Source organism: Coenobita brevimanus, chromosome 26 (genome assembly GCF_032717465.1).
Source record: "Coenobita brevimanus isolate Jiangsu-jjx chromosome 26, ASM3271746v2, whole genome shotgun sequence".
In the NCBI taxonomy this organism is placed as follows: domain Eukaryota; kingdom Metazoa; phylum Arthropoda; class Malacostraca; order Decapoda; family Coenobitidae; genus Coenobita; species Coenobita brevimanus.
Genome location: NC_136979.1, coordinates 40,793,679 through 40,808,603, shown reverse-complemented (window position 1 = coordinate 40,808,603; position 14,925 = coordinate 40,793,679). Strand labels below are relative to the sequence as shown.

Sequence of the window (14,925 nt, the reverse complement as noted above, 5' to 3'; positions counted from 1 at the left end):
AGGTTGTTAGTGTTTGCTGGTGACCAGTTTGATGTAGGTTTGGGGGTAAAGGAGGCAACTTTTCCAGGATGACAGACTCCTAAGTAATTTTCCACGTAAGATTAGTTATTCCTAACTCATGAAATTCTCAAATTTCAGCCTGTGCCCAGCCTCATAAGACTGTGATTTAGAAGATTCCACTGCAGGCCTATATGATTTAACACACAAGCTGGAAAACAATTTCATAATACACTTTAAACAAGAGCATTTTAAGATGCAAATACCCAAACCCACAAAACTGGAGGGCCAACTATAAAGTACCATACTTTGACTACATTCAGTTATGAAACTACATTATTACACAATACAATGTGTACACAGTATCATGCAATTCAGAATAATTAATTACATAATGTACCAAACTAACTTTCAACATCGCAACTGGGAATAGTGAAAGTACTGTACAAATACACAAAAATTTTACTTTAAAAAATTGAATACAGAACCAGCTTTTATTAAATCTTCTCTTTCACACATGCAGAGTAAAAACAGTTTTGTTTCATTTTTGAAGACTCCACCGTGCTTGCATGCATTGCCCTTGGTCACCAAATGGCAGATCTCCATGCTGCTCAATCTCTGACAGCTTCCCTATTCACTCCCTTATCCCTGAGGTCACACTCAATGACCTCGTCCTAGGTCTTTTTTGGTCTACCTCTCACAACCCTACCCCCAACATTATCACTTCTCACTTTCTGCACCCAATTATCAACCCCCATCCTCTCCACATGCCCAAACCATCTCAATCTACCTCTCCTCATCACAGCACCAATACACTCCAGTCCCATCCTACCCCTCAACTCTACTATCACAAACCTAGCCCCCCCAGGCTTCACACTTTGGGACACACTGGACATCCACCTAATCATGGTCATTTCCGTACATTGAAGCCTGCGAATATCCTCTTCCTTTACTGCCCAGGTCTCACTACCATACAGCATTACACTCCAAACAAGTGTTGCATAAAAAGATCCCTTAGCACGGAGGGAGAGCCCTCTCAATGTCAGGAGAGGCAATAACTTCTTGAACTTCTTCCAGTCACTCCGCACTCTAGCCACAAAGCCACCCCACCCCTACTTCCAGCACATAACATGTCTCCCAAATAACAAAGCTCTTTCACACACTAAAGAAACTCACAAGCAAGTTCAATCCTTTCATACCTGACAATCCCCACCTGCTCTCACCGACACACCGCACACATGCAAGTTCAATCCTTTCACACCTGACAATCCCCGCCTACTCTCGCTGACACACCGCATACATGAAATCAGCATTATCTCGCAGTCTACCTCTAATACCACTACATTTCTTATGCACTCACTTATCACAAACACTGCACAAGATGGAATTACTTCCCACACTCTTGTGGCAAATTGCACATGGCCACTCTCAGGGCTCTCACTAACTGCCAATGGTTGCGAGCCATTTAGCTCCTAAGGTTTCACATTTACAAGCCAAATAAATTTTTAGTAGCCAAACTTACTACCAGCCGAAATATTTTATGAGCAATAAATATATTGATCTATTTACACATTGTGATGATTAGAATCACATAACGAGGTTTTAAACATTCACAATGGCGACAAGGAAAGACTTTATAATCGATCAACTGAGATTTACTTATTTTGTAGTTTACTGGGTTTTGAAGTGGATGTATTTTCTCCTCGTCAAAAGGCGACTTGCATGAAAAATCTGTTCGCCGAAGGAAAAAAAATTTGCGAGCTGTGGCTCGCCAAACAAGAGCCCTGACTCTCCCTCTTCTCTGACAGTAGTGCCTCCAGCCCTAGATACCATCACTTTAGTATTATCTGCATTTACTTGTAAGCCTTGTGCCCATGCCATCTCTCCACTTCCTTAATCTTTCCTCTGCCTCCCTCTCATTCTCTGCAATCAACACCAAAACATCAGCATACAACATCTTCCACGAGAGTCCATTTCTAAAGTCACGCGAGAGGGCGTCAAGTACAATGATAAACAAGGGAATCAACTGACCCCTGGTGCACACCAACATTCACAGAGAACTCGTCACTCAAATATCCATTCGCCCATACCTGGGTGCAGGGCACCCACATACATGGCCACAACCACCCTAACCAGCCACTCCTCAATCCTAAGCTTTCTCAATGACCACTTCACCACCTCTCTAGGGACTCTGCCAAAGACCTTCTATAATCAACAAAAACAAAGTACAGTTCCCTTTTCTTTCCTATTTATTTTTCCTGAAGCTGTTGAATAATGAATATGACATTAGAGGTCCCTTTGCTTGCCATAAACCCAAACTGCATCTCATTAATATCCACTCTCTCTCTAATCATACCTTCTAATACTCTCTCCATTACCTTCATTATCTGGTCTTAAAGTTTTATGCCGCTAAAATTCCTCTTTCCAGGGCATCACCCTTCCCTTTGTATAGATTTACAATTACACTCTTCAGCCAATCATCTGGGACAACACACTCATATATAATAGTATTTATCAGGTCAGTGACTAACCCTTACTGCCATATTTCCTGAGGCTTTTAGCATTTCAGCAGTCAACCCAGTCTCATACAGTAATACTCCATGTAAGGTGTTGATGCCCAAGGGCTACCACAGTTCTGAATATTTAACCCTTTCAGTCTGATGACAGTATTTTCTCATTTATTCTTGCTACATCCTGAGGGTTTTATTCAACTTAAGAGTCCCTGGTAGTAAAGGCATTAACACCAGCTGTATGTATATATATATATATATATATATATATATATATCCATTATCATCATCCATCATCCAATCCTACATTGCCCCATGAGAAGCGTAGGAGCCTGGGGTTAGGCAGTTGGTCCCGACATTTAAGATGAGAGTGACCAGCCTCACTCATCCCTGAGTGGCAGTACATGAGCAATCAACCCCAACCACCCCTTGGATATAAACCTTCACCGGCTCAATCCGATTGGAGCGCAATAATTACCCACTAAACCACCATATATATCTATCTATCTATCTATATCTATCTATCTACCTATCTATCTATCTATCTCTATATATATATATGTATATAAAAGTTCGAAGTCCCCTACACAGAATGAAATAATCTGAAATCAAGAAAAACTTAATTTTACACTATGTTCTTGGGTTGAAGGGGTTCAGAGGTGGTGACCAGCTAACATCCATGATACCATCACATCATCAAAATTATAACATCTAGCCACCTACTTGTGTTTGGAATTTAACGTGTCCTTGGCACGTTATCGTCACCTCACCTGAAACAATATACTGTACCATCACCAGATGTCTAAACATGCTGACTGGTAACAAACAGCATTTACAAAGTCATTTAATCCCTTGAATCAACTGACATCCTACAAAGTAAATTCTTGCTGCTATCATATGATTCTATGCACATCAGGAAAGGCCTGTGGTACTGAAGGGGTTTACTGAGGCTGAAGCTAACCCCTCCAGTTTAAAACCTAATCCCAAGCTGAAAAAAACTGTCACATGAGAAGAACAACTGAAAAAAGACTTCCTAAGACTCAAGGGGCTAAAGAATGCTCATTATTTTGAATTGACCATGAATGACATGAGGTGTCCAATGGAGTCTACATTGGACTGGATGATGCGCTGGATCCGTTCTGTGTAGCCAAGTGCCATGGGAGGGTCAGGTGCACGCTGGTAGAAGCCTGATGGCAACTCCAGCCAGCGGTCGGGTGAGGGTGTGTGATCCCGCATGAACACCCAAACATCCTGTAAGATGCACACCAGTTCAAAGGGTGCCAGAGCCTCAACCATCTGTGGCATGACACGCAATGGTCCTGGCAGGAACTGTGCTGTTACCATTACCTCTAGGAGGCGTTGTGTAGCCTGTAGGGCATCTGGAACCTGCTGAGCTGACGAGAAGGGGCAGGTGTTCCAGAACGCAGTGAGGGCAGCGGCTAATGCTCGAACTAACACTGAGCAATAGCTTAAGGCTGCTCTGTGCATTGCGACTAACTCAATCAGGGACCATGCCACTGGGAACTCCTCAAACGTCTTTTTGATGGCCAGATCTCGTTCAAATGTAAATTTAATGTATTCCTCCGGCCAAGGGAAGCCATTGAACATTATATCTGGTGATACAAGTTCTACCAAAAGAAGGGCAACAGTGGATGCTCCCTCCCCATTAGGCTGGGCAGCACAACACACACTTAGTGTGTTAAGCAGCAGCTGAGTGTGCAACTTAATAGTGTCAGGTGAGAGGGTAACTGACTGATTTGTCTGTGAGGCACGGCCAGACCCAATAATACCCATGTGAAAGATGCTGGTGTGGGACTGAGGTACTTTCACCCAAGAGTTAAACTGGCGGTTGGCCTTGATCAGCATCTCTCCTTGAACCTCCTTGAAGTTTAAGTGTGCCTGCTTTTCTGCTCCAAAAAGATAGGCACACTCTGGTCGAAAGGCTCCTTCTACCAACAGTCGTATGATAAGATTGAGTCCTAAGGAAGAGCGTGAGAGCTGACTCAGCACCAGCTGGCAGCGCCCTACACCAGACACCTTTTTGATGACACTAGTTTCATGGAGGCTGCTGAAGAAATAGAATATGATTGCATGACTGAGGGAAAGGACATGACCTACAGGGATAGGCTTCTTGAGTGGCAATTGACTGAGGATAGTGACTGCAGCAGTACCCAACACAGGATCATTGATGAGCTCTGCCAGAATGGGCACACTGATAAGAAGGGCATGAGTAAGTGTTGGGTAGATATGGAGGCGCTCATTCTGACTTTGATTTAGAAGGGTGTCCAGTGTAGTTAGTGCGGTGAGAATGATGGAGGAGTCTGTTTGAGGCTGAAGTGCACCGGCAAGTGCCCAAGCTAAAGGTGAGTCTCCTGTGCGATGTGGAGCCTGATGTACTGTTACAGCTGTGATGACTGCTGCAAGTATCTGATGGTGGCCAGAGGTATTTTCTTTGGTGTGGCAGTGCAGCAGGTGGCCAAGTATGGTGGCTGCAGTTGCTGGACCCTGCTGCACCACTACAAGGGTCACCAGCTGTTTTAGATGAGCCATAACTGCTGGGCTGCTTGGCACAGATAAAGTCTCTTCTACCAAGCCAGCTATAGGGGACACTGCCTTTCCACCCACGGCTACACCCACATCACTGCCATCTAGACCACCCCCACGCAGACCCACTAAGAAAGGAATGTGAATGCGGCTAGACCCAGAGTTCCTTCTCATGTAGGTAACCATGCAGATCTCTCCTACAACACCTTGCAAAATGTTATTTACAGCCATCGCCACTGCCAGAGGTAACTTTGGGGCAGGAGCTGCACCCTGCAAGAGGAGACGCAGGATTGAGGGTGCAGCAGATCCACCGGTATCAAGCACTAAATGCACCACCATTTCTTGTAACTGGCCATGATTTGCAAAGTACCTGGGCACCCACCAATTAACCTGATTGGCCAAGGCTGCCAAACGGTCATTTGGAATTAGCAGGGTGTCCAGACCTGAAGTGAGGGCAGCCAAGACAGTTCTAGATCTACTGGTGACAGCCAGACACAATAAGAAAGGGACTGAGGCCTGAGCTTCCGCATCTGAGGCCCCTTCAAAGGTGCGTAGCAAAATGGCATGTAAACTACGTCGTATATCTGGCAAGTGGCGGTCCGCCAGATGACTCAAAATCTTATTAACACTAGCCAGTTGGTGCTCAGGGGGTCGGCCATGGCAAGCAGCAAATCCTCTTAGTCCAAGTGCCAAAACTCTGCCGATAACAGTGGCAGGAAAGGAGCAGCCAACATGGGCCACCAACCAATCAAGGGCTGGGCCATTGGTTGCACTAGCATCTAAGAGTGCAGCAACAGCTGTGTCTGGATCATGAGCCACACACTGTACAGTAAGACCAGCCAGAGCTCGAGCAGGGCCACATGAGAGCCACCCAGCCACCACCTCCTCAAGGGTAGCATCTCCACGGCCCACCACTGTGTTGGCCCACTCCACCGACCATCGTCCAAGTTGCTCCACTGCCCACTGCCCAACAAGGGGTCCCCATACACCTGGCGCCCCCTCCAGCACCTCTCCAAGAAGTCCCTCTACCTGACCTGCCACACCCTCCTCCACACTGTCAGGTTTTCGACATCCTTCACCTCCACTGTGCCCTCGCATGTGACTCGACACCTGGTAACAAAATAAAAAATAATTAGCGAGTCAGATAGTACTTTATAGCGCCATATCCATGAACAGTCTTTAATACAATTCCAAGAACAGTTTCTACTACAGTACATTACATTTTTTAATTCTTTCATAAACTTCTGATCACTAAAACAAACTGGTTAAACAATAAACAAAAATTTCACAAATCCAATCCTGACCATGTGACACAAACTAAATAAATACTATAATTTGATGCAGACAGACAGAAACACACAGTAGTCATAAAATTCCATCAACATACAATCATCCCATATTTGATGCCCTCTTCAACTTTTCTCCAAACTTAATTTATCACTACCAATTTCCTCTACACATTCATTAATATACAACTCAAGTAACTTGGCTACCATGCTAACATTCAATCCTTATCATTCAGCTACCTTAAATTCCATCTAGTTTATCATATCTAATGCTCCATTTTATTATCTGATGCTAAGTAAAGTACCAGATTAAATTATCCATACTAATTGTGCCATTTGTACTACTTGCACACTGTAACCACAACAATGTAAATGTGAAAAATGTTCCCTGATTTACAAAATTTCCTATTACAGTCAGACAGAGCCAGGATTCTGGGGGCTTGAATGGTGAGTGAATGGAAGCATGGCCCATTGGACTGGGCAAATTTGGGCTCTCTGGATGCTGCTACTCTTCGCCCTGCCGTAGGGTGGGAAATGAGGTCCGGATGATGATCTTATTACAATATTAGGGTCCAGCAGCTACCTTACATTATAACTTCAATGTTTGAATTCCATGGCCAGATTTGTTAACAAACCTGAAATCAATTATCTTTTATAACTGATTTTTATTTGCATGAAATTTTCTCCACTCTTCCTTGTCCTTTGTAAAAAAAAAAAAAAAAAAAATCTTTGCAACAAAAATTTGTTTCTGCTGCAAAAGAGCATGAGATAAGGAGAGATTCTACATTCTCCTTGTTCCACCTGAAAAAAACAAATCTAAGTTACAAGAGGGAGCCGATCCTATGTTTGCTTGTGAATCGTAGTCCTGGGAAAAAGCTTTGACTGGAAAACTCCTAACCTTATTTAAACACCAAGTCAACTATCAAGATATTAAATCAAGGTTAAATTCAATTTACTGAATAAGCAATTTCTTATTCCTTTGGTAATCTGCATAAAAACCATGGGATAAATTTAGGTTTATTCCTATTGTTTGCCCATCTTAACTTGGTTAGATGGTCATTTGCAGCTTATTTAATGCAACTCAGTGGTAAAATTAGACATTACTACAGCTCTGCCCACCTCAGTAAAACAGGATGAGAGAGAATTCATAAACCAATTAAGCAGAGAATAGAAAAGTGAAACTATTAACACGATGCCATGTGAAATGGGCCAGATACTCAAACACACATCATTTAATCCCCCAGAATTCTGGCTGTATGTCATGTGAGAAATACAAGGCCATCAATATATGGCTGCACCTGCTTGGAAAGTGTATGAGCAAGGTATGCAAGGGCAGCTGGTCTAGCAGGAGGTAGGTTGCGAAGAAGGAACAGAGCAGTTTCTGCTGTTGCCAACTCCTCCCCATCACCCATCCCATCACGTCTTGCTCCATGGCTTCGTTTATCTGATGTGGACGATGTGGCCAGTCCTAAGAAGCGGTCGAGCTCAGCCAGCAGTGTGGTGGTAGAGATACCTCGACCTGCTGCTGCCCCATCAACAGTGGCAGCCTGACCAGGTTCCATCACTCCTGTCACCACCATGTCAACTCAAACATATGCTGAAATACAGTGCAAAGAACTAGTGTCTTGATTCCACTCTGCCAAAGGTTGCTCAAATGGAAGAATTATACCAAAATATGGTCCTGAGGCTGCAAGCAGCTTTTTGAAACTAATGGAGTTTTACAAGGTACACATAAATGCAACACTTTTGGCCCAACCTGGATCTCTATCAGCCTTACCTGAAAGGGGTCAAAGTTGGAGTAAACCTTCAGTACCAGTACAGTATGTATCTTCCCTATGAACATTTCCATTATGGGTCTATTTCTTCCAAGCAATTGAAATTCTGAGTTCATAATACACTGTACTGAATTTGTTAATGAGAAGCCACTGCACTGCTATTTAAACTGTCTGATATTGGCCAGAATAATGCATAAAACACTATACTCCATTTCAGTGAGTCTGGTACCATCAGTGATATCCTCAACACTGTAGCATTGATAAGGGTCCTCAATACTGGATATACCTTTTATTATTACCTTTATATATTGGTTCTCAAGGTAAAACATAAAAGTTTACCCAGTGCAGAGGATTTACATCAACAATACAGGCACTGAGGACATCAATGATGATGCCAAACTTGGTGAAATGGAGTGTAGTTACAGATCTCATTTTCAGTGTCAATGCCAGTGGTGAGAGTTATCACAATGACTGAACATTCTTTAAAAAAAAAAGGAAAAAAAAAATACTGGTACGGTTATTAACTTCTCATGTACAATTACGAGAAGCTTTGCTATGAGAAATGTCTATTTCTAAGAGACTTCAATTTTCTACATCCTTTATAACCTTAAAATGTCCAAAAGTGGATATAATGTTACATAAAAGTAGATAAGAACAGATAATACGTACTTATAATAATAATCCATTCATCCATCATCCAATCCTATGTTGCCCCATGAGGAGTGCAGGAGCCCGGTGCTAGACAAGTTGGTCCTGATATTTAAGATGAGAGTGACCAGCCTCACTAATCCCTGAATGGCATTATACGAATCTATCCCTATGAGAAATAATAACTGGACAGTCTCTACTAAATGCACAATGGGCAACCAACTGTGGATTAGTGTTAGCTTCTTGATGTCTTAAGGAAGTGCAGTTGACGCACTTGGGAGAATTTCTGTTTGCTACTACAATCCTTAGAATTATGGGCTCCAGCACAAAAAACACAATTTGGTTCATCAGTTTTTCTAGAACACCTCTAAGATGTATGATCAAAACCTGACTGTGATGACACTGTGAAACCCACAATCTATCTCAAGCACAATATCTTGTAATATCCACATAGATATAGTTGCCCTGTTCTACCATGGAGGATCTCACCTCTGGCGACATCTTCAAGACAGCGATTTTAGTGTTGTTCTTAGTTCTTGTGAAGAGAAGGTTGAGGATGCAACCTCCACCCACGAGCATCTTCACTGTTTTTACTTAGAATGTTTGGGATGATGTCTGAGTTGCCCTAGGAAGAGGAAAGGCCCATCATGGTCATTTTTGGCAGCATTTTCTCTGGCTCTGATTGGCAAAAACTGCCATCAAAGCCAAAATGATCATTCAGTACTCCACCTGTTTCACCTTTGGCTTGGCTGATGGAAACGTCATTACTAGCCACCAGCTTTGGTTTTAAGCAACTTTCAACTGGTAACGAGTCAAGTACACCCCTAATGTCTTCTGGTCCCATCTGACTCATTGGAGCATCAGCATGTCTTTTTGGTTTTATGATCAGGAGCTACCTGTTGACAACGGATGGCTTTTTTCTGGCCACGAGCACTGAACTCAACCATACCCACAAACAGGCTCAAAATAGCCCCAGCCAAATCTACAGTGACCCTTCTCACAAACTGGACAGCAGAACACAGTCACATCCCACACCTCACCATAAACAACACTCCCCTACCACACACACACACACACACACACAAAATCCTTGGTGTAACATACAATACATCAATGTCATTTAAACAACACATCACAAACATTAAAAATAAAATAACACCAAGACTCAATGCTTTGAGGTCACTTGCCCATACAACATTTGGACACAACAAAGAAACTACCACCACAGTATACAAACAATACATATGTTCAGTGATGAATTATGCAAGCCCTGCCTGGGCTTCTAACCTCACCAAAACACACTACAACACTCTACAGACCATACAGAACATGGCCCTAAAAATAATCATGGGCTGCACAGCTACTACATCCACAGACCACCTACATCAAGAAACCAAAGTCCTCAAAGTCAAGGATCACCTAGACATGAGAGGCACCCAGTTTCTTGCTGCAGCCTCCACAAACCCACAACATCCACTATACAGTATTATATGGCAGCATATCCACCCACACCAAGGAACATCAAAACAACACCCAGCACACGATCCATCCATCCATCCATTGCCAGACGCCATGTATCCCAAACAGGGTGGCCAAGGGCTTAGAGTTAATTGTTTTACAGGGAGGGGCACTAATCCTCCACCAACCCCACTTGACACGTAGGGATGCCAACAGCATCTGGTGTTCCCAGGCAGTCACCCATCCAAGTACTAACCAGACCCAACGTTGCTTAACTTCGCTGATCGACAAATACTGTCATCTCTCCCCTCTCGCCCACCTCAGACCAGCTTCCAGAAGCATATCCACACTCAGATCACTCGCCGCTCCATTCAGTCACTTAAAGACAACACACAGCTGCATGCACGGCCTCCTGACATCCACCCTTCTGAATCCTATCTCCCTCGTGAGGACAGGGTCCACCTGGCCTGGCTGAGATGTGGGCACCATCCAGCCCTCTTAAGCTACCAGAAGAGGCTGGATGACTCCATTGCTGATGCCTGTCCAGGATGCAACACAGCACCCCATACTATTAAGCACATTATAGAAGACTGCATTGCACACAATCATCTATGCCAACAACACAACATACACTCTTTGAGAGCTCTGTGGGAAAGCCCGGTCTTGGCCATGGCCTTCCTAAGGGACTCAGGGCTGTTTGGCCAGACTGCCTAGAGAACAACTACTACTACTACCATACCCCTAGGCAGATCCTTCCCATACCTCTCAAGAGACCCCCCCCCTTCTAACAGCATCTGGAAATGACTTGGCCTGGCCTTTGGTGACAGCCATGAGTGATGAGACCTTGGTCTTTAATGCCTCCAGTCTGCTTGAAAGATCCCTGATAGCCTGAAAAACAAGCCCAACACCCTCATCTTCCAGCTCCTTCTTTATGACTGCTTCCTCCACCAGCCAAGACCTCACCTGCAGGTACAACACATTGGCTACACAGCCAGCGAAATCCCTGCTGGTAGCTATCCTTCATAAATGTATAGTCATTTGCATCCATACTTTAGCATGCTAAATGAACCCTCTCACTGCAGTACGCACACTTCAGTGCTTGTGCACTTTTTGCCATCAAAGTACTGCAGTGAGGGCACTGGTGTTGTCTGCACATGATTATGGCAAAAAAGGAAAAGAGCAAGACAAAACAACACCAACAACAGCAAAAAGGATATACAATACGGTACTAACCGGGATCAACCTAGGTCGTGCTGCCCCTATTTGTGTCATCCTATTTTAGGGTAAAAAGGAAGAAAACCAAAACACACAAAGAACAGAAATGAAAAAGCAGGGTGTCTGCGAGGTTACCATGAGCAGGTGGGGTTTGACTTGACTACCCTTCTAGGAAAGGTAGCTTAAACCGAGGTGATGTAGAAGTGCTGAGATGGTATTTTCCAACTTTTCACAATTTGAGTTTTATAGCAGCAGCAAATACGTCACTTAGGCAAGACCTCCTTGGCTATGATAATGCCACTGTGCAAAGTAATGCTGTAGTTAGTTAGGTAAGGCTGAAATGCATTAGGATTGGTAAGTTAACCTGAAAACAGATTCTTCACAAACTATCAGGCTCAGACTTTCTTTTCAGAGGGTTTCACTCATTTTATATTGTATATTTTTTGCTGTGTCATATAAAATGATGATAGCCTAACCACAGTAAGCTACGGTACTTAGCCTGCCTATGACAGGACTCAAAAGCCTGCTCATAAAACAGTATTATTGAAGGTCACATGCTTAAACTTTAAAGCAAAATTAATTTCTGACAATCATTTAAGGAATACCTGTGGTTATTACGTATGGTCAGCCTGCATCCCATACTACTGAATACTGTACAGTCAGCAACCATACAGAATGACTAAATACATTTCATTATTGTCAAGTACTGTACTTCAAAAATTGTTGTCAAGATTTTGTGGTCTTCATTTCACATCTTGATTTTGGGTTTAAGTATACTGTATAACCCTAAGTTTCACAAGGAAAAGGGATCAGACCTTAAAAAAAAATGCTTTTCTCTAAAGAAAACACATGTAATGCTGGTATAATAACTGAAGAGCATCAAAAGCTGGGGTTGAAAACTTGGTTTTTGCTACTACAGTCCTAAGTTGGCAATAATCTTCATGGAGACATGGGATCACCTTATTTTGCAGTTTTCTTTACTTATTATTTTTTATTTTCATCAAAGCCCTCAATGTGATTCTTCGAGTACAGTACGGTATATTCTGAGGAGTTCAAGTTCCCATGTTTTTTCCTTTTTTCTTTCAAGTGCTGATAGTCTTCAAAAAGAGGTCTTTGTTTACAATTCCCAACAGTGCCAAAGACAGACACAGCCATCTTGTGTGCTGAAGACAGACAATGCAATCTTAGAAGGCTATTTGCACACAAAATTACCCTTATTAGTACTGACTTACATTAACCTAAATTTTTGTAACAATCCAATCTAATTAAATAAACCTAATCTTACCTAGCCTAATTAATCCTAACTTATTTTATGCAAACTTAGCCAAACATATCCTAACTTTACATTCCCCTTGAATAAATTGTGTTTTCCTTCTTTACTGATGGATCCTCTTCGTACTTAAATGCACTTCTGTACACCTTTTAAATGTCTCCGAATCAGTTCAAAGTTGGGTAAAATCTTTTTAAATATATGAGGTGGTCTCATATCTACCTGAAGTATACCCAAGACAGCATTTCAGAATTCTCTTTCCACAGACCTGAAATAATGGAAAGAATATCACTGGACTTTTGGTTTGTGTAACCCAGTTTAGCTATAATGACAAAAACTTATTTTTTCACCTTTTTCAGGATTTCTATCTATCTATCTATTGCCAGACGCCTCAATCCCATTTAGGGTGGCCACAAACAAATCGCATCGAAGTTGCCCTGTCCCTCGCCATTTCACTGCCCTGCTCCCAACTCTCACCCCCCTCTCTCATATACCTCTCCACCCCATCCCTCCATCTCATCCTCGGCCTCCCCCTCCCTCTTCCCTCCTCCACCTCACTCACATACATTCTCTTCGTCAGTCTTTCACCCTCTATCCTCTCCACATGGCCAAACCACCTCAGTGTGTTCCTCATAACGCTTCCTATCACATCCACATCCACACCACAACGCTCCTTTATATCCTCATTCGTCAGCCTGTCTCTCCATGTGACTCCACAGGCTCCTCTTAAATAGCTCATTTCTACTGCTCTCACTCTTGACTTGTGTCCTTCCAACAACGTCCAAGCTTCACTTCCATACGTTAGAGTTGGTATCACAATACTGTCATGTAATAACTTTTTCACTTCCATGCTCACTTTCCTGTTTCTTATCACTGCTTTCAAAGAACCAGCAACCTTTCTTCCCTGCTGTACCCTTTCAAGCACTTCACCCTCCAAACCTCCATCCTTACTCATCACACTACTCAAATACTTAAACATACTCACATTTTCCAATTCCTCACCATCCAACCTCACTGTACAATCACTGACTTCATCTCTCTCAAAGACCATCACTTTACTCTTCCCTACATTCACCTTTAGATTCCGTTTCTTACACACTCTCCCAAACTCATCCACCAAGCCTTGCAGCTCCCCTTCATCTTCACTCAACAACACAGTATCATCTGCAAACAACAGTACAGGGAGTTTCCAAACACTATCCTCTCTCACCAGGGCCACTCCAACATCCACTACCCTACCTTGTACGGTACCTCTTTTATTACCCCATCCATGTACAGATTGAACAACCATGGCGACATGACACATCCCTGTTTCAACCCAACTTTCAAAGAGAAAAATTCACTAGTTCACCATCCACACGCACTGCAGCCTTCGCACCATCGTACATACTCTTCACAGCATTCAACAACTTCCCATCTACTCCATATATTCTTAATACTTTCCACAATCCTTGTCTATCCACCCTGTCATATGCTTTCTCCAAGTCCATGAAAGCCGCATACAACTTCTTTCCCTTCTCTAGAAACTTTTCCACTAAAGATCTAAGAATGAATATCTGATCTACACAACCTCTTTCCTTCCTAAAGCCTCCCTGTTCTCCTCCAACTAATTTCTCTGTTCTTTCTCTAACTCTGTCAATAAGTATCCTACCATACACTTTTCCTATTATACTAAGAAGACAAATTCCCCTATGATTACCACACACTTCTTTTTCCCCTTTTCCTTTGTACAAGGGAATAATTATACCTGACCCCTCCCTGTAAAACAAATAACTCAGAGTCAAATGGCCACCCCATACAGGATTATGGCTTCTGGCAATAGATAGATAGATAGACTTCCAATCCTCCGGGACTCTACCTTCCTCCCAGGATTTATTACTGGTATTTTTATCCTTTAATAAACTCCACAAGCAGGAGACAGTACAGTATGTACACAGGTAGGTTTAGCATTTTTTTTTACATACGAGAAAAAACAGGGTAAGCAGTCTCGTGTTCTCTTTGGGTAAAACTGGGCTCCTCTCATCAACAACTTCTTCCAGTGCCATTTCCTTTGGATATTATTAACAGCAATGTACATGCTGAAAAATACACACAGAAATCATTTCAGAATGAAGATAATTTACTCTTTGTTTTCTTGACGACCCCAAACCAGCACCCACTCCCTAAAGCATGTGGCTTTTCAAGGTTAGATTTTGTGCCAGTCTAAATGATAAACATCATGG

General features: G+C 42.8%; 1 protein-coding gene across 1 annotated transcript; it reads right to left on the bottom strand.

Annotated features, from left to right (window-relative positions):
* Window positions 1-3,569: 3,569 nt before the first annotated feature.
* omd (integrator complex subunit 5 omd) lies at window positions 3,570-7,917 on the bottom strand. Its single transcript, XM_080268070.1, has 2 exons — window positions 7,636-7,917; window positions 3,570-6,161 (listed from the first exon to the last, which is right to left on the bottom strand). Exons 1-2 carry the CDS (start codon window positions 7,915-7,917, stop codon window positions 3,570-3,572), a joined length of 2,874 nt encoding a protein of 957 aa, XP_080124196.1.
* Window positions 7,918-14,925: the final 7,008 nt, after the last annotated feature.